Source organism: Budorcas taxicolor, chromosome 16 (assembly GCF_023091745.1).
Source record: "Budorcas taxicolor isolate Tak-1 chromosome 16, Takin1.1, whole genome shotgun sequence".
NCBI classification, from domain to species: Eukaryota; Metazoa; Chordata; class Mammalia; order Artiodactyla; family Bovidae; genus Budorcas; species Budorcas taxicolor.
In genome coordinates, this window is record NC_068925.1 from 68,927,516 (window position 1) to 68,948,942 (window position 21,427).

The 21,427-nt window shown below is 37.8% G+C and overlaps 1 protein-coding gene across 1 annotated transcript in view; it reads left to right on the top strand.

Moving 5' to 3' along the window:
• Positions 1-21,427, top strand: part of PLA2G4A (phospholipase A2 group IVA) — a 217,736-nt gene that overhangs the window by 150,124 nt on the left and 46,185 nt on the right. Inside the window, exons 7-9 of the mRNA XM_052653583.1 lie at positions 7,562-7,698; positions 16,081-16,303; positions 17,206-17,320. Of these exons, the coding sequence (XP_052509543.1) occupies positions 7,562-7,698; positions 16,081-16,303; positions 17,206-17,320 (475 nt within the window). The remainder of the gene's footprint in view (positions 1-7,561; positions 7,699-16,080; positions 16,304-17,205; positions 17,321-21,427) is intronic.

Sequence of the window (21,427 nt, forward strand, 5' to 3'; positions counted from 1 at the left end):
TATGGTTTTCTGGGAGGTTTAAATCCTCTGAATCAGCATCCAAAATTTGTGCTATTTATCCCCAGGATTCATGACTCCAAGAGTGGAAGTGGTTCCACTCACTATTACCCCTAGTGACCCACTAGCAAAATATTTGTTTCCTGTCTGCATGACCTTATACTCTTCTGACTTAGAGGTCTTAATTCTGAGGAAGGAATGCTTCCACCGAAAGTGCAACAATGATTCCACTGAAGTATAATTTAAGACTGCTTCCTGACCTTTTTGGCCTCCTCTTTATTCAGCAGGTAAAGAAGGGAACTACTATCCTGATGGGGGTGATTGATTGTTGACAGTTAAAGAAGGATTGAACTCCGGGAGTTAGTGATGGATAGGGAGGCCTGGCATGCTGCGATTCATGGGGTCGCAAAGAGTCGGACACGACTGAGCGACTGAACTGAACTGAACTGAAAGAAGAGAACTACTATCCTGGTGGGAGTGATTGCTGACTATTAAAGAAGGATTGAACTCCGGGAGTTAGTGATAGACAGGGAGGCCTGGCATGCTGTGATTCATGGGGTCACAAAGAGTCGGACACGACTGAGCAACTGAACTGAACTGAACTGATGATGTGGTAAGGAAGAGTATATCTGAGATACAAGAGATCCTCTGTGGTGTCTGTCTGTTAGTATTAGCATGCCCTGAGTTACATCAGTGGAAAACTCTAAGAACCCAGTCCAGGAAGGACTGCTAATGACCCAGAACTTTCAGAAATGAAGGTTAGATCACCCACCAGCTGAGGTGCTGGTTGAAGGCAAAGAAAATAGAGAGTGGATAGTGAGGCAATGGCACCACACTCGAGTACTCTTGCCTGGAAAATCCCATGGGCGGAGGAGCCTGGTAGCCTGCAGTCCATGGAATCACTAAGAGTTGTACACGACTGAGCGACTTCACTTTCACTTTTCACTTTCATGCATTGGAGAAGGAAATGGCAACCCACTCCAGTGTTCTTGCCTTGAGAATCCCAGGGATCGGGGAGCCTGGTGGGCTGCCGTCTATGAGGTCACACAGAGTCCAACATGACTGGGGTGACTTAGCAGCAGGAGGTAGTTATAAATACCAGCTATTACCAGATGACTGAAATGAGATTGTATTTGACATGAATATTTCTTCCTTAATTTATTATGAATGTGTGTGTGTGTGCATGCACACACAGAATTATAAAAACAGATTCCTATTTAAGTTATGAGGCATCAAGGAGAAGAGTAAGCATATTTAAGGACTTTGCATTCTTTTCTGGGGAAAGGATTAGTGCATTTCCATTTGCACACAGGATATCTATATCATGTGCAGTTCAGTTCAGTCCATTCGCTCAGTTGTGTCTGACTCTTTGCGACCCCATGAATCACAGCACGCCAGGCCTCCCTGTTCATCACCATCTCCTGGAGTTCACTCAGCCTCACGTCCATCGAGTCCATGATGCCATCCAGCCATCTCATCCTCGGTTGCCCCCTTCTCCTCCTGCCCCCAATCCCTCCCAGCATCAGAGTCTTTTCCAATGAGTCAACATTTTGCATGAGGTGGCCAAAGTACTGGAGTTTCAGCTTTAGCATCATTCCTTCCAAAGAAATCCAAGGGTTGATCTCCTTCAGAATGGACTGGTTGGATCTCCTTGCAGTCCAAGCGACCTTCAAGAGTCTTCTTCAACACCACAGTTCAAAAGCATCAATTCTTTGGTGCTCAGCCTTCTTCACAGTCCAACTCTGACATCCATACATGACCACAGGAAAAAACCATAGCCTTGACTAGCCGGACCTTAGTTGGCAAAGTAATGTCTCAGCTTTTGAATATGCTATCTAGGTTGGTCATAACTTTTCTTCCAAGGAGTAAGCGTCTTTTAATTTCCAGGCAATAGTCCTGGAATGGATTGCCATTTCCTTCTCCAGCAGATCTTCCCAACCCAGGGATCGAACTCGGGTCTCCCGCATTGTAGACAGAGGCTTTACCATCTGAGCCACCAGGGAAGTCCTGTATCATGTTAGGTAGGTGTATGACCTTTGTTGTCTTTATTTGGAGATTAAGTATGGTTAAAGGGATGCATATAGCTGCTGAGTTGAGAAGGGGTGGACTTGTGATAGTCAATTTTCATCAGTGTGGAGGATGTTTTTTTATTTGATTAGTATTTATTTATTTATTTGGCTGCCCAGGTATTACTTATAGCACATGGGATCTTTAGTTGCTGTATAAGAATTCTTGGTCTCAGCATGTGGGAACTAGTTCCCTGATCAGGGATCACACCCGAGCCCCCTGCACTGGGAGCGTGAAGTCTTAGCCACTGGACCACCAGGGAAGTCCCTTGATTGATCTTCAAATCAGCGAAATTTGAATAATCAAGTTGTCATCTATAATGTGGGTGGGCCCCATCTAATCAGTTGAAGGCCTACGTAGAACAAAAGGATCAACCTTACCAAGCAAGAGGATTCTCCAACAGACTCGGGCTTCACCTGAGTCATCCGCTCTCTCGGTTCCTTACCTATTGGCGTTTGGACTGCAACAGCAAACCTGGGCTCGCCATTCTTCATAATTGTGTGAGTCACTTTCATTCTTAGATAGATTACCTTACTACCCACCTACCTACCTACTGGTTCCATTTCTTTGCAGAACTCTGACTAATACAGGAACCAAGAAGGCAAAAGTCTTATATAATTGTTGGAACTTAAAAGCTATTAAAACATAAAAAAAATCTTTGAGCATCTTCACATTGTATTTTGCAAAGGAGGAAATTAATAATATCCGCAAGCCCATGCATGAGAATAATGTAACCAAAACACAGGGTTTTGGTAAATAAAATTCATTTCCTGTAATCGTATGACAGAAGTATGAGAAATATTCATTGATATCATTTATACACAAATATTGGTGCAATTAAGTCTAAATATAACCTAAAATCTCACAGCAACTTTTATTTTTTTCATTTTTTTAGACTTAGAGCCAGGACTAACATCTGCACCTTATAAGTCCCCCATTATTCTTTGGAAGTTATTTCAGAATGACTGCCCCTATTAAAACATCCAAAGTTTGTCTTTATTTGTTACATAAAATTGTGCTGGTGTCTGAAGTGATGCATAAATCTGAAATGTAACTTAGGGAATTCCCTGGTGGACTATGTGCTTTCACTGCTGAGGGTGCAGGTTCAATCCCTGGTCAGAAAGATCCCAGCAGCAATGAGCCATGGCAAAAAAAAAAAAAAAGAAGAAGGAATTTAGCTAAATACCAAATGGTTTCTCTCAACAAGGATTACTCTAATGGGGAAAAGGAAAGAGCATGAATTATGTGCCCGTGACTCCGCATCTCACATTCTGATTATCAGCAATATGGATGCAGATACGGTATAACGTGTGCAGTTAAATACCTCCTCAATTGAGACATGAAAATAATAATCTCCTTTTGAGGAGGTTTCCTAGGTGGTGCAGTTGGTAAAGAATCTGGCTGCCAGTGTAGGAGTTGCAAGAGACACAAGTTTGATATTTGAATTAGGGAGGTCTCCTGGAGTAGGAAATGGCAACCCGCTCCAGTATTCTTGCCTGGAGAATTTCATGGACAGAGGAGCCTGGTGGGCTATAGTCCATGGGTTGTAAAGAGTCGGACGCAACGGAGCACACACACACACACAAGATTAAATGAAATAAATTTTCTTCGTAAGTCTAAATTTCCTATTTATAGTTAATAAAAATTGTAATTTTATATTTTAAAAATGCGTATTCTGTATGACTTATAGAATCCAGAATGTTACCAGTAGCAAAAATTTTATTAATCCTACCCCCAAATTTTTTCAAAAAGGATTTCCTTTGCTAAGGAAGTTCAAAGAGGATTTCCTTTGCTAAGGTCCCCGTAGGTATGGGGGAATTGTTCCGGTGGAGCACAGTGAATTTAAAACTTCAGAATCTGACAAACCCAGCTTTAAATCCACAGGACACCACTTTCTGGCTTTATGACCATGGAAAAGTGGTGTTTCTTGTGTTTCAATGCCTTTATCTTTAAAATGGCAATAAGATGTATCTCATAGAATTGCAAAAATTAAATGATACACAAAAACATAGTAATTCATGTGCCATAAATAAGGTTGTAAATTGTAATCTGTACAGTTCAATTATTTCATTATTTAATTTTTATATACAAATAATATGGCATTTTCTTTCAAATGATAGCAATCCAAATTTTTGACCTGAAAACCTCTTTGCTGCTAAGTGACTTCAGTCACGTCCGATTCTGTGCGATCCCATAGACGGCAGCCCACCAGGCTCCCCCGTCCCTGGGATTCTCCAGGCAAGAACACTGGAGTGGGTTGAAAACCTCTTTAGGGTTACTGTAAAGCAATGATGAAAACTGAGTTACATGAGTCCCAGTTTAATAAGTGGCTGTTTTCAGAAAATTCCTAACATGAGATTGTCATCCGTAATTATGTGCTGGGCTCCCGGCATGTGAAGGACATCTGGAGAATTGTTTTCTTAGGATTAAAGAGGTCTTGCATTCAATTTTCCAACTTCTCTTATGAAATTTCTCTTTGAACAGTATTGTAGATTTTGTATTATATGTTGAAATGAAACAGTGTTTCCTGTTACTTTTACTCTGAACTACCTTATCTGTATGGGGCTTAACATTATTTTCAATAACACAGTGTTGCAAGTAACCAAATCAACAGAATTAAAAGCCCCCACATAATTTTGAATGTAAATAGTCTTCCTCCTTCTACAATATCAACCCTGACATTTTTTTCCCTTTAAAGTCTTGCCTAATCTTTTTTTCCTAGCTCCCTAGTATAGTCCTACTACTAAGGCTGATCTTTTCATCTCAGAATCACATAGCTTTTCTTATTTGTGGCTATTTGGGGTCACTAAGGGTTAGACATGACTGAGCGACTTCCCTTTTACTTTTCACTTTTCCTGCATTGGAGAAGGAAATGGCAACCCACTCCAGTGTTCTTGCCTGGAGACTCCCAGGGACGGGGGAGCCTGGTGGGCTGCCGTCTATGGGGTCGCACAGAGTCGGACACGACTGAAGTGACTTAGCAGCAGCAGCAGTAGTGAAGTCGCTCAGTCGTGTCCAACTCTTTGCAACCCCATGGACTGTAGCCCACCAGGCTCCTCCATCCATGGGATTTTCCAGGCAAGAGTACTGGAGTGGGTTGCCATTTCCTTCTCCAGCGGATCTTCCTGACCCAGGGATTGAACCCAGGTCTCTCACATTGCAGGTAGATGCTTTACCATCTGAGCCACCAGGGAAGTTATCTAGTGTTTGGCACATAGTAACAGTAAATGGTTTATTATTATCATTACTATTATAGTACCTATAAACTCAGCCCTTCATTCAAGGCCCAACTCAAATCCCTTCTCCTAATTTCTAACCTGGCATCCTTACAACTACTCTTGCTGCTACTGCTGCTAAGTTGCTTCAGTCGTGTCCAACTCTGTGCGACCCCATAGATGGCAGCCCACCAGGCTCCCCCCTCCCTGGGATTCTCCAGGCAAGAATACTGGAGTGGGTTGCCATTTCCTTCTCCAATTCATAAAAGTGAAAAGTGAAAGTGAAATTGCTCAGTAGTGCCGAACTCTTAGCTACCCTATGGGCTGCAGCCTACCAGGCTCCTCCGTCCATGGGATTTTCCCTGCAAGAGTACCGGAGTGGGGTGCCACTACTCTTAATACTGTATTATACTCCATTCACCCACTTTAGTTTCCTATCTTAGCTTTCATCCCTCTCCATATAAGTTTTTCAGAACTTATATATTTTACTTTATTTACAATTTAAAAACTATGTTTCAGAGCATTCCATTCATCTAAGTATACACAAGTTTAAAACCATTTCAATCGCTTCATTGCACTGTGTTTTCATGAATGAGGGCTTCAATTGGCTTGAAATTTGATAGCCACCAAGTACTACAGAAGAGCTCTGGATTAAGAAATCAGTTCTGGTTGTCCTGCCATTCACTGTTCTACCTCCAGTAAGACCGAACCCCTATAGACTTCCCTTTCTATATGTAAGAATTCTATAGCCTTTTTGGTCCTTTTAGTTCTCAAAAAATGATGTCACGAATGTCTATATTTATCCCACTGGTGAGTGAACACCCAAGCGTTAGGATTTAAGTGCTTGAAACTCAATGCAGGTTATTCTGTGTTTTTAAAGTCAAACTGTTGCTCTATCTAATATCATCTAGTCTCTGGAAAATTTCATTTTACACTCATGAGAAAATGAGAATGAAAGAAGGAAAGGAAGATCTTCTTGTTATTGTGAAAAGACTTTTGACTTTGTGGGCCCCCTGAAAGCTATGCACACATGAGATAAGGTATGCTACCAGGGCCGAGGGTATGACTCTTGACTCAGCTGTGCTAATTATTGATTGCCTGGCTCTACACAGGTTTTCCAAATAAACACGCTTGTATCTCAGTCATGTTACAGACAGTCTCTGCCTCTCTGTTTCGCTGCAAGTACTCTTCATTGGCCTGTGCTGCTCCCATTCCCCAGAACAGCCTTCTCCCTTGTCTTTATCCCTCCCTATGGGATAATTTTGCATCTCTAACATCAAGCTCAGGTTTCTTGGTCTGTGAAACTTTCTCCACCACTCCGATCCTTCTGATTGGAACTGACCACACCTTCTGGACCCGATGTGCTGCTAACCTGTAGCACTTGACTTTAAGGCGTGCTGCCACGCCGAGCGTATGACTCTTGACTCAACTCTGCTACTTATTGGTTGCATGACTCTACACAAGTTTTCAAGGCCTGGGTTTCCTCACTTGTAAAATAGAAATCTCATAGAGATTTCGTGAGGATTAAATAAGGCAATGTCTATCAAATATTGAGAACAATTCCAACCAGATAATAAGAGCTCAATGAATGTCATCTATGCCTTTCGTTGTTGTCACGATTACTATTACATTTCTGCCTCAGTTAAATTAACTGTATTCCCCAGATCCACTGTGGGGATGCCTGAAACACAAAGGCCACTTAATCGGATTGATGAATGACTTAAAGATAGAAGAGATAAATTTTATATGTCATTAAGATGATTGCGTTCTTTTTGATGGCTTAAATAATAGCATATTTTTTGAAGTGAGTCAGCATAAAGGATTGCTAAGAATTCTGGATCAAGAAGGCAAGGTGCTTACTCAACTACAGATTACCAGCTAATAGATTTATATAAGTCATCCTTTCCATCTGAACTTCCATCTGAAAAATGACCAAATACTGTTTTTGTTCATTTACAGCAATTTTGAAAGGATCAGTTAAAACAAAAAGTACACCCAAAAGCAAGCCCCAGACTGCAAAGAGTCAAGCAAATATAAAGGACTGCTGTTGCTATTATTATTGTTTTCAAATAGGGTTAGTTGGCCATTTTAATAATGTCTGCTTTCTAATAGACATTAATTCTTGATTTTCTTAAACACGATTTTATATTTAACAGATAATATCAAAATATGAATGAACTTATAATCCCTTATTACCAAATGTGGGACATATCAAAATGGAGATGAGCATGACATATTTTATGACTTTATTTGATAAATAATCCTGTGTTTCATCATTCCAGGTGCCTGTGGTGGCCATACTGGGCTCAGGTGGGGGATTTCGAGCCATGGTAGGATTCTCTGGTGTGATGAAGGCGCTGTATGACTCAGGGATTTTAGACTGTGCTACCTACATTGCTGGTCTTTCTGGATCCACATGGTTAGTATACATTTTACATCTCGGTTTTATCATCCTAAATGCTTAGCATTTATCTACCTGAAACCAGAGAAGAGTATTTTAAAAGTTGACATTAACTTCAAATTACTGAAATATTCCAGCTTGATGCAGAAATTTGTTTCTTAAAAATATTTTTAAGGCAAATTCATACCTACTGATGCCTCTCATCATCAGTTTGCTCCCTTTAAAGCCGTTTGTGACTTAAAATGTAATAGTTGAACCTAAAACAAAAAATAGATCAATTGAAATAATTCTATAGAAATATCTCATAAGTGGAATAATGTACTCCACCCATAATTAATTTAATCTTCCTATAATTTACTGATTTGTAATCTTGCAGTGATCATGTCTAAGTCTACATGATTCACTGGGTATTCATTTTCTTCTTTAGGGCAAATAGAGTGAAATGCAAGATACTTTAGTAAACAGAAGAAGGAAGACAACTTTTGAATGAATAAATGCAATAAATTTCAGTGATTTATATCTGACTAATAATGAAATTAATCCTTCAAATATATCTAAGGTCAACTAAATTTGGATGGAGTTAAGGCATAATATTTGTAAATATTTGCATACTGTAGGTCTGCCTTTTCAAAAATATATTTGTAAAACATTTTCAAAGGTGATACTATGTACCTTTTGGTGTGCTTACCTCACACAAGCACACTGAAAATCAAGTGTCTTGCTTAGCTGTCTCAAATAAAAGTATCACCTATTACAGAATGGTTTACAAGGCCTTTTAGTCATTCAGCCTGTGGTAAAACTTATCTTTTATAATATTGTATTGTATATAATTATATAACATAAGTATTATATAAGTATATATTATATAATTGTATTATATATTATATATATTTATAATATATTATATAATATTAGTATATATTATATAATTACAACATATATGTAATAATATATATTATATATGTCTGTATTTTAAAATTTCTATATCTTCTCATCCCGTGAGTTGGCTATGAGCTTCTTTATTTTTCAAGCAAAGAAAATATGACTCAGAAGTCAATTGATTTGTCCAAATCATAGCAGAGCCAACATAGAAACTCAGGGTTTCCATCCCCTATTTCTGGATTCTTTCAACTCAACCATAACCTTCTCTTGTACATCTGTCTATTCTACCTAGAGAGTCACATTTAAAAAATCTATAATTTCTTAAATATTTTAAACCAAATTCTTTAGCTGAAAAACAGGAACCTAAAACTATGATTGCCATCTATTTTTTCTGTCCCCTCAACATGATTTATCTCTTTTGAAAGAAGGGTGTAGCCCATCATTATTCCTTCCCTTGAAGGAAAGAGCAGGCACCTGCCTGTTTAATGAGTAATATGAATATGATGGAAAAACTTGGACCCTTAGATTAACTTCACCTACTCAGGCATTTTATTATTACTCTTCAGATAATTTTCTTTATCTAATCATTATTCTTTTTAGATCCCTTTGGTCCAGTACTGACTAATACTTTGCAAGAAACTTGTCTTAAACTCATCTAATAGAGGAAGACCAGACCTTCAGTGGTATTTGCAGGGTGTAATGGTGTATATTTGGGCTTAATTAGAGCAGCAGTCATTGCTTCAGTTATACATTTAGGGACACATCTAAAATCCTGTCAGGGTTCTGAAAAAAGAATAATCAAGGGGATTTTAAATACTACAGCCCAGTCATTTAAACATTGTAGGTCACTGTTTGATACATACAGCTTTTCTGCTCTATCCATTAGTGTCTGATTTCCTCAGATTAGCCTTCTTTTATTTATTCTATTTCCTTAAAGGCCATGTACTCCTAAGGGCTTCCCAGATGGCTCAATAGGTAAAGAATCTATCTTCAGTGGAGGAGACACAGGAGATGTGGGTTCAGTCCCTAGGTTGGGAAGATTCCCTGGAGAAGGGCATGGCAACCCACTCCAGTATTCTTGCCTGGAGAATCCCATGGCCAGAGGAGCCTGGTGGGGTACAGTCCACAGGGTCACAAAGAGTCAGACATGAATAAAGTAACTGAGCATGCACAGGCATGCACTCCGAAAATTCTTACAATCCCTTTTTACCTGGAGACCACATAATTTCCAAATATAATGGTGTTTTTTGAAGGTATTTTCCGTGACTTCTGCAGGGAGCCTGGGAAGATGAGGTTGGGAGTTGAGACATTTCACACATTGAATTGTCCCTCTTTCAGATCCCACCTATCTTGTCCCCCCCATCCTCTCTGATTGCTCTCTCTTCATTGTTGTCTTTTCTGCTTCTACTACTTTTCCCCTTAAAATGAACTTTTCTCCAGGACCTCCCTTTTGTTCTATTATATTTACGCATCTTCCCTTAGTAATTTCACCACCTTCTACCACTTCAGTTATTATCATCAGTCATTCCATTTGTAGATCTCCAAAACATCCAAAAAGTTAGTGGGCCAAAAGAAGAAAAAGAAGAGGAGAACAAACAATAACAGACAGTGCAAAGTAGCCAAGGATGGGGAGTGCTTCACAAGTAGTGTATATTTTAATAGAGCAAAAATCTGTGAGAAGCTTCCCTTAGAACTGGGTTTAGAGTTTTCATGGTTTTAGCAAAAATTAAAGTAGATAAGGTACATGAAGGGCACCTTTGATCACGAAATTACCAATAAGAAATGAGTAGAATATGAAAGGGAAAAAGGTGGGAATGTGAACCTTAGTAGGAGCCGTTTACTGTTTCAAGAAGGGGAACATAGGACCCAGGAAATGTTTTTGCTTCTTTTTCAGAGTATAAGGGACTAGAGTGTTTATGTGGAAGTCTGAGACAAAGGAAATGGTGTAGAGGGATAGATGAAAGATAAAGAAGCAGATGGATCATGGGTAGAAAGATTTGGGCAGAGACAGGATAGGGACAAGATAAAAGGCTGTCAACCATGGAGAAGATATACTTCTTGAGACAAAAGAAAAAGTGCTCAGGATGACTCATATTAACAATTTTCTTTTGAAAAGTATAGGCGAGAAGGTAGTTCGAACGAAGGGATTCAGAAAGACTTGGAAAAACAAATTGCACTCTTGTGTAAGTTTTTATATTCTGCTGATACATGACCATTCCCTGGGACAAGTTAGGTAATACGGGAATATCTGGAGAAGGCTGGGACCTCCCATAATGTTTTCTGTGAGAGAACTTTATGTAAGACATATGTAATGTTTTCTAAAGAGAACTTTATGTAAGACAAAAGCTTCTTTGTAATTGCTGCTACCTTTATAGTAATTATTTCTGAAATGACTTTTGGATGATGGCTGTTATTCATTAAATAGGCCTGAGTGAACTAGTGACCGTAAGCCTGTGTTCCTTACTCAGTGAACACAGCGCTCTCCCTCAGCACAGCTGTTCATCTGGAGTATCAAAGGGCTGTTGATTTTTTTCTCCTTTTTTTCTTTAATAAATTAATTTTTATTGGAGCAGAGTTGCTTTACAATGTTGTGTTAGTTTTGCTGTACAGAAGAGTGAGTCACCTATTCGTATACATATATCCCCTCTTTTTATTTTTTGGATTTCTTTCCTATTTAGGTCAGCCCTGAGTATTGAGTAGAGTTCCCTGTGCTACACAGTAGGTTCTCATTGGTTATCTATTTTACACATGCTGTCAATGATGTATGTATGTCAATCCCAATCTCCCGATTTATCCCAACCTTTCTTTCCCTCCCTTGGTGTCTCTATGTTTACTCTGTACGTCTGTATCTTTATTTCTGGTCTACAAATAAGATCTTCAATACCATTTCTTTAGATTCCACCTATATGCATTAATATACGATACTTGTTTTTCTCTTTTTGACTTACTTCACTCTGTGTGACAGTCACCAGGTGGTCCATCCATGTCTCTACAAATGACCCAATTTCATTCCTTTTTATAGTTTGAATAATATTCCATTGTATACGTATGCTTTATTTTCTTCACTTATTCCTCTGTTGATGAACATTTAGGTTGCTTCCATGTCCTGGCTATTGTGAATACTGCTTCCGTGAGCCATGTCTTTTGGAATTATGATTTTCTCTGGGCATATGCCCAGTAGTGGAATTGCTAGACTATTGGATATTGACTGCTGTATTTGTATGTCATTATCATTGAAAGGAAAAATGAGAACAGTTCTGTATCTATAGACCATAAGACCTGATTTAAAGCTATAAAATGGAATTCAAGAATGAAAACTCTCAGTTTGACAGTCTGAAGAATTTGTGGGACATTGGAAAATAAGCCAGTTTTAATAGAAGTTGGCCCATAAGAAATGGTAGACTAAAAGATAAAGATTATGTTAGAAAAATATGTTGTTTGAGGTGGGGAATATGCTTATTTTGTATCCCTATGAACCTCTCCCACTTGTCACATACTTCATGACTAAATGAAGATTTGCATAAGTAATTGCATTTTGGGGGAAAATTAAGAATTTCTTTAGGGTTTCAGGATATTTGCTTCACAGTGTTGAGGGTCTTGTCAAGACATGTGCAGCATTAGTTGCATATGAGAATTACTTCTGGAACTTTTTTAAGCACAGAAATTCTAGATCTTTATCCCTGAAGATTTTGATTAGGAAGGTCCTGAGGCACCAGGCACTAATATTTTAAAACATCGACTCTGTGATTTGGCATCAGGAATTGAGCTGAGAATTCCTTGCTCTCTGGAATAATTTTGTTTATTTATTTAATTTGTATTTAGCCTAAAAGGCATTCATATGGAGAGAATGAGGTGTCCTATCATATAAATATGTTGAAAAACATAAAATTGAATACAAAAGTTTTTTTAAAAGTTATTTTAGGAAAATTGACCATTGCCTTCTAATCCATTTTTAGCCATCACCAAAGCAAAAATTCAAGTCATAGATGTCACCGCAATGATGTTATCAAAGGTCTATCCAATTCACACTTGTTAATTCTAAGGGAAATAGGCTTATAAATACTGAACAAGCAGAGAACATTAGCTCCAGTGCAAATGGCTGAGGTGTTGTAGGTCTTTCTGTTTCTCTAAGGGACTTGTATACTTGAGCCAATCTTCTCATGAGAGAGGAAGAAAGAAAGGGGAAAGAGACTCCCTATGTGAATGAGGTAACTTCAAACTTTAAACAGCAGAAAATGGACTGCAGCCATTCTACAAGGAGCAAAAACAGAGAATCGAGCTGACATCCATATACATTTGACCTCTTATAAAGACTTACCTCTGAAATTGTGGCACAAAGTCCTAGATTTTGAGCAATTCCTTAACCTAAGAGGAAGGATTTTCAATCTAGATCCAGTGGCTAACACTGGGAGGAAGGAACAAGAAAAGAGGAGGCTCCAGGTTTTTCTGGAGGAAATTTATGAGGCTAAGGTGCTTGTTAAAATCATACATTAATTCACTGAAAGACCAACTAAATATAGAGAAGTCTTAAGTAATGTAAATGAGATTACATCTTTCTGCTGAACTGTTAAAAACAACTTCTAATAGCAGAATTATCATATTGTTTCCTTTTCACCTACCTTTAAAAAAACTATTCTGTGACTGAGTTGATTTCTCTGACATCATGTAGATTCTTTTCCTTTTCCTTGTTTTTAAATCCTGCTTCATTAAGGAACTGATTTAATGTAGTTTTACAAGTAAAGTAAAACTGGATTTCATACAATAAAGATAGAAGTGGGAAAAAAGTGTCAATATATGTGTTTTGTATGTATATATGTATAGAACTATAAATTAAATTAAAAATTCATGCTATAACCTGTAGCTTTGGGAGGCATGAGACATAGGCTTGGGTTTAAGTTTTCTAGAATTCAAGGCTAAATCCAAACAATGCATAGTTACATAATATACATTTTTTATAAGTTAAGGGCAAGCCAGTGGTCCATGGATGTAGAACTTATTCTTGATAATAAGTGAGACCAATAAAGAATTTCTTAATGTTATCATAAAGGATGAAACACATTCTGAATAGTTCCAGAACTGATCACTTAGAGACTCAAAGAGAATTTTTGTTTTTCCATTTTTATTGTATCTTTAAATGTAAACCAATATCTTTACACCAATATGTACATTTATTGAAAAGTATGGTGAGGTCCAGAATTGGATCCTTGTTTATATAGATGAATCATGCAGTAGAGCTTGGAGCAGCTGTAGAAGTGAATGGACTCTCCATCTTTCTAGCAACTTCAGCTATCTCTTTTGTAGATATGTGTTGATTATACCAGGCTTGAGTTCAGAGTTTGCCTGTTTGACTTAATCTTTGTTGCTGTGTTCAGTCTCTAAGTTGTGTCTGACTCTTTGTGACCCCATGGACTGCAGCATGCCAGGCTCCCATGCCCTTCACTATCTCCTGGATTTTGCTCGGATTCATGTCCATTGAGTCAGTGATACTATTGCAAGTTATGAGAAATGTTAAGAATCCTTAACATTAATGTTAACAAATGTTTGTGTAATAAATCTCTTTTAAGAATTTTAAATTTTTTTGCAGAGCATATGTTCCATTTTCAGTCTATAATCACTCTCCATTTGTTAAGTTATGGTTAATCTCAGTTTGTCTCTAAATAACTCTGAATCCATCAAAGAATTCCAATTCAGTGTGTAGTGGGAATCATTTGGTCTCTAAGACTTGAAATCATTTTAAAGATTTTTTTTTAAGAAATAAAACCTATCAGGGAAGAGGACAAATTTAAATTTGAGTTCTTCTGTTCCTAACTGGGGAACTGTGAAAATATTATAAATTCATCAATCCTCTGCTTATCTTTAAAACAGAAGAATTGAAAGCTATCGCAAGTCTTCAAGACAATACCTTGTGATCAATTAGCCTGCTCAGGCCTAGAACATACCAGAGTTAGTTTTCTCTCCTGTATGAAGGGAAAATAAATCATTGTGGTGGCAATTTGACTTGAATATAAGGAAACAGGAGATTTAAATATATTCACTATGTTCTCTTTGGTTGGATGAAGTGGTGGAATATTTCATTATTTTGTGCTCCCAGTTCAACAGTTCAAAACAAGCACGCTTGTCATATACTAGGTATTGGCTAATCATTGAGATAAAAACAGATATAAACAAGTAAAGCTTTCCCTGATGGTGATCGCAACTAATTAAGGGAGACAGTTAAGAAAACTAATAATTAATATTTAGTATGAGAGCTACAGTAGTAAAGATACTGGTTTCCAGGAAGACTGTAACTTCATTTATCATCTCAGTATCAAATACTAAGCTACATGTTGATTTCCAGCATCACCTTAAGTGGCCAAATGGCTGGTGCCAGAATCTTCATAAGAAGACATTTACCTGATAACACTATTCTCTCTAGGATTTCACCATTAGATTTGTATGCTTAGAAATTCTGAGACATACAGTTGGCAAGACTTGGGATTTTTGTCTCGTTGGCCAATGGACAATTAAAACAAAAACCACATGTATCCGGAGAATCAGGCATTCACAATAGTCTGGATAGCACATTCTCTACCTATAGATAATCACCATGGAAAGTGAAATGATCAGATTGCTTGGCTAGTATTATAGACAGGAAAAAAAAAAGTTAAGTGTTAATCCCTTAGTCGTGACCAACTCTTTGGGAAGCCATAGACTATAGCCCACCAGGCTCCTCTGTCCATGGAATTCTCCAGGCAAGAATACTGGAGTGGGTTGCCATTTCCTTCTCCAGGGGATCTTCCTGACCCGGGGATCAAAGCCAGGTTTCCTAGATTACAAGCGGGTTCTTTACTGTCTGAGCCACCAGGGAAGCCCATTATATCCAGAGAAGTCCCATTTATTCACATGGTTCTCAATGTGTTGTGTCATCAGTATCTGATGGTCAGATAGGGACGCCCATTCCTGGAGAAGAGAGAGTGGAGAGTGAGCCCAGTAGGCATTCTCTCCTCTGGACTATGCAAGGGAAGTCCAGTGTTTCCTCTGAAACCTCCCTTTTATGTCTATTGTAGACCAGCTATTTTCTGATTGATGCATTCTTTTCTTAAATGAGTTAATATCTTCAATCAGATGGAGAAGGCAATGGCAACCCACTCCAGTACTCTTGCCTGAAAAATCCCATGAATGGAGGAGCCTGGTGGGCTGCAGTCCATGGGGTCGCTAAGAGTCGGACATGACTGAGTGGCTTCACTTTCAATTTTCACTTTCATGCATTGGAGAAGGAAATGGCAACCCACTCCAGTGTTCTTGCCTGGAGAATCCCAGGGAAGGGGGAGCCTGGTGGGCTGCCATCGATGGGGTCACACAGACTCGGACACGACTGAAGCGACTTAGCAGCAGCAGCAGGTTCAATCAGAAGATCAGTTAATCAACTACTTCCATTATTCTTTCTTTTTCTGATAGCAGAGACGCCTGCTTTCTTTGGAGACTACTTACTATGTGATGCCCTTTATCCTGACTGATTATCTTTTATTGTCTTTACAGGTATATGTCGACCTTATATTCTCACCCTGATTTTCCAGAGAAAGGGCCAGAGGAGATTAACGAAGAGCTAATGAAAAATGTCAGCCACAACCCTCTTTTACTTCTCACACCACAGAAAATTAAAAGATATGTTGAGTCTTTATGGAGGAAAAAAAGTTCTGGACAACCTGTCACCTTTACTGATATCTTCGGGATGTTGATAGGAGAAACACTAATTCACAGTGTAAGCTCTGTCTCAGTCTACAATCCTTTTAATGCAAGAAGACCATGTATATCATGTTTTTAAATAAAACAAAATGTGGTGCATGTTTGTAAAAGTCAGTTGACTGCCATTATCCTATAAACATGCACTGAGTACATACTCCCTGCCAGATATAACTCTTCTACATTTCACGTTACAATTGTGCCTACTAATTGATTCTGTGTGTGTCAATTATATGTTGTTGTTGTTGGCTGTGCTGCTTGGCTTATGAGATCTTAGTTCCCCGACCAGGGACAGAACCCACACTCTCAGCGGTTTGAGTGAGGAGTCCTAGCCCCTGGACTTCCCGGGAACTCCCCATGTGTCAATTTTGATGTATAGGGAAATACTTTTGTATTCTTTTTCTTTAGAAAGCTATACATTTTAACCCTCAACTGCTCATTCTGCCCAAGTAGCAAGAGTTTTTAGATAAAGAGGTGAATACAAGTAATATTTAAGTGGCAGAGGAAGAATGGAGGTTGCCTGAGAAAGCCAGAAAAAAAGGAATGAATCACATGGAAGAAACACATTTGACATATGACCATAGGGTGATATTTTATCTGAAGATAAAGTAGGCGTATGGAGCCTGTGCCAGAGAATCTGGGGGTTAAATTCCTTCTGGGTGCCATCGCTGCCAAATCTTTTTCCATTTCAAATGTCAACATAGTCCCCAGAGTTATGGCTGTTTTTTAGAAGGAAGATAATTACTTCCAGTGAGCTTTTATTTTTTTTCAGGATCAGAGATTTCTAGATAATAATAAGGCTAATTTTTATCATAAAAGTTTTAAGGGTCTTGATTGGAAGCACTATTTTACATAGATTTTTTTTTTCTTATCTGTAAGAAAGTTTATATACGTAAAACCTTTTCTTTCTTCTGTGGACAGAGAATGAACACTACCTTGAGTAGTTTGAAGGAAAAGGTCAATACTGGACAGTGTCCTTTGCCTCTTTTCACCTGTCTCCATGTCAAACCCGATGTCTCAGAGCTGATGTTTGCAGGTATGGAATTTCATCTTGCAAAACATTTCCTGGAAACTTGGAACTGTGGTTCTTAATGATTTTCTTTAGAGGAAGATCATAAGCTATTTTAGTTGCTTATTTTAATATATTTTCTGTAACATAAAAACACTTGAAAATCTAAGAATATTTTACACTAGATAATTTTCTGGTTGTAGAGATATCCTGTGAAACTAGTTACTAATATCTTCATTCAAATCAGTGGGAAAGGAGATATAAAAAAGTAAATCATGAATGTAGTCAATATTCAGTCTTAATTATCCATTTGTCAAGGATTTTTAACAAAGTAGCTTGCCTGTTTTAGGCAATGCATATCTTTTTGCTTGCTGCATGTCTGTTCATTAAATTGGGTTACATGACATTTATCATTTAAAACTCTATTCTAATTTTTATAATTTAGCACCTTAAAAGTATCAGTCTATATTTGTGACAGATGGTGAATAAAATGCCTCATTCTGTTAAGTCTCAGATATAAACATTTATTTCTTCCGTAGCTCTGCTTCTTGGTGGGTGCTCTCAAAATACATGACTCTCTACTTCTTTCTGGGGGCCACTGACATTCCTAGTTTGCAGTGTGGCAGCATCTATGACTGTGGCTGGTAGGGTTCATTATATTTTTAGGAAAAGTACCTCAGTGACATTAGTCATATCATGAGCTTAAAAAAATCATTGTAAATGGCATGAAATTAATTCTAGATTTACATCTAGAATTCTTTTGTATTTTTTCCAAGTCTCACTTTTTCTTCAACTGACTACCCTCAAGCAAGATTTGGAATAGTTTATAAAAGCAGTACACCTGGAAATCATTCATTCAACAAGTGTTTTATCAATTATCTTGACTAAAATGTTTCTCATGCATATGGTTCAGAAAGCACTCATCATATTCATTATCTTATTCAATATTAACTATAACCTAGGGAGGGAGGGAGATATATTTACCATTGCTTCAAAGAAGAAAAAACAAAATTTCAGAAAGATTTGATGATTGCCACATACAAAGTAAGTAGAAGAGCTAAGAATTGGTCTTGAATTACTTTGTTCCTTTTATGAAAATATTGATTTCTCTGATTGCTGATGATGTAGAATGTGGTGCTCCGGGCATGAAGTATGAATTCTCTTCCCCTCCACAGTATGTTACCCTTTTCCTGTAAGACCTAGTAATCTTTTTGAGAAATTTACAGCAGTTATTAAAGAAGTTAAGGCAAAAAAGAAGAGCAGAATGGTACTATGCACTGTTTCCTTGGCCAAATTATGATATCTTTTAGCTTGTTTCCTCATCTGTTAAAGTGAAGATGAGATTCTCATAGTTTTTGCTAAATAAATGAGATAAAGTATGTAAAGAACTTAATTGTAAGCCCAAATGAAGTTTCACTAAATCTTAGCAATTTGGAATCTCCTGTGAAAACTGTATGAAAAAAGTTAGAGGTCTGGATTTTAAAGATGAATGGAATCTGTATATGAAAGCAAATTTAGTTGTCAGATGGAGATTAAGACCTTCAGTTTTATTCTAGGATATCCTAGGATTCTCGGATAATCATGGCATACTCAGCAGTAATAAGGAACCACATTTTGTGAAAGAGACCATTGTTGTTGTCAGCTGTTCAGTCATGTCCACCTCTTTGCAACCCCATGGACTGCAGCACACCAGTCTTCCCTGTCCTTCACTGTCTCCTGGAACTTGCTCAAACTCATGCCCATTGAGTCAGTGATGCCATCCAACCATCTCGTCCTCTTTTGTCCCCTTCTCCTCCTGCCTTCAATCTTTCCCAGTATCAGGGTCTTTTCCAGTGAGTTGGCATTTCATATTAGGTAGCCAAAGTATTGGAGCTTCAGTTTCAGCATCAGTCCTTCCAATGAATATTCAGGGTTGATTTCCATTAGGATTGACTGGTTGGATCTCCTTGCAGTCCAAGGGACTCTCAAGAGTCTTCTCCAACACCACAGTTCAAAAGCATCAGTTCTTCGGCACTCAGCCTTATGTATGGTTCAACTCTCACATCCATATGTGACCACTGGAAAAACCATAGCTTTGACTAGATGGACCTTTGTTGGCAAAGTAATGTCTCTGCTTTTTAATATGCTGTCTAGGTTTGTCATAGTTTTTCTTCCAAGGAGCAAGGTTCTTTTAATTTCATGGCTGCAGTCACCATCTGCAGTGATTTTGGAGCCTGAGAAAATAAAGTCTGTCACTGTTTTCATTGTTTCGCCATCTATTTACCATGAAGTGATGGGGCCAGATGCCATGATCTTAGTTTTTTGAATATTGAATTTAAGCCAGTGTTTTTACTTCAGTTCCTCTTTGCTTTCTGCCATTAGGGTGATGTCATCTGCATTTTGAGTTTATTGATATTTCTCCTGGCAATCTTGATTCCAGCTTGTGCTTCATCCAGCCCATCATTTTGCATGATGTACTCTGCATAGAAGTTAAATAAGCAGGGTGACAATATATAGCCTTGATGTACCCCTTTCCCAATTTGGAACCAGTCTGTTGTTCTCTGTCTGGTTCTAACTGTTGCTTCTTGACCTGCATACAAGTTTCTCAGGAGGCAGATAAGGTGGTCTGGTATCTTTAAGAATTTTCCATGGTTTTTATGATCCACACAATCCAAAGCTTTAGTGTAGTCAATGAAGCAGAAGTTGATGTTTTTCTATAATTCTCTTGTTTTTTTTCATGATCCAACGGATGTTGGCAATTTGACCTCCGGTTCCTTTGCCATTTCTAAATCCAGCTTGCGCATCTAGAACTTCTCTTGATTCACGTTCTATCATATATGGAAAGAAAAGGCCGTGACAAATTGGTGTTGTTGTTGTTTTGCTTGTTTGTTTCCCTTTAGCTGGTGTCTTGTAAAGTCTTGGAATGCTTGGAAATTGGTTGGTAAATATACACCTTAAGTGGGTCTGTTACTCTCTCTGATTCTTATTTTCATTATTAAAAAAGATATTAATAAATCAGTTTATCTTACAGAGCTATTAAGACAATTGAATGAGATATGGATAATACTGAATGTGAAAAAGACACATTAAAATATAATACTTTTTTTATTACTGTTATGATTTTTAGGGCATTTTTACAGTTGACTCTTTTTATTCTATACTTCCAGTCAGTGGCCGTTCTCAAGAGAAAATCTCAGTAAAATAATTAAAGAATGAATAATATTTTAGCAAGTGAATATTTTTGATTTATTTAGAGTAGGAAAAGGCTACTTTATGTTCAATTAGTAGTCTTTCAACATGAACGTGCCTGATTTGGGCCAGCTGCCTAACTGAGATATCGTTACCAAGACAAGAGAAGCGCCATTAACCTTCATTGTTAAGCTCCTATGATAAGGAGGTTCAAGCGGTTTCTTCCAACAGAGTTGGACAAAACCATGAAGCATTAGTTCTGTGGATCTTGTACGCAGATAAGACATTCAAAGGGGCATGTTATGAATGTTCAAAGAGCTTGAGTTGTGGAAGAAAAAAATGAGAGACATGTCTATACTTTATGCCTTTAAAATTCGCTTGGATTAAAATGGGTCAGCTATTCAGGAAAACAGTTAAAATATTATTCAAATTATATTATGAAAAGTCAAAGATCCCAGTTATCTTAGCTTACAGAAGTTTTATCAACTTTATTTCAATAATACTAGAGAATGTTTTTCTTCCCTCTTAGAAAAGTTTTAAACACATTCACCTTTTGAAGACTTTAAACAAATAAACGTTAGTTGTTTAAATGGTTACATATTTTTGACTCCTCTACTTCACTACATTTCTGATAGGATTTCAACCTTTAATTTGCGTTGTCAGTGAATTGCAATTACTGAGCACAATTTACAACTTCACATCATGTTAAGTCCTTTAACAGACATTACAGAAGAAAAACATAGTACGCTTCCTCAAGAAGATTCCATTCCTATTGGCAAGAAAAATACACATAGAACACTGTTGTCTGTTAGAGTATATAGACTTGACATAATGTGTAAGATGGTAGAGATTTAGCGTAGTTGTAAGATAGACTTCATAAAGGTGGTAGAAGTCAGGTTCAAGTTGAACTTGGAAAGATCTACCAATTGGGGGTGAAACATCTTTGTGTAAAACAGTATAAGAAAA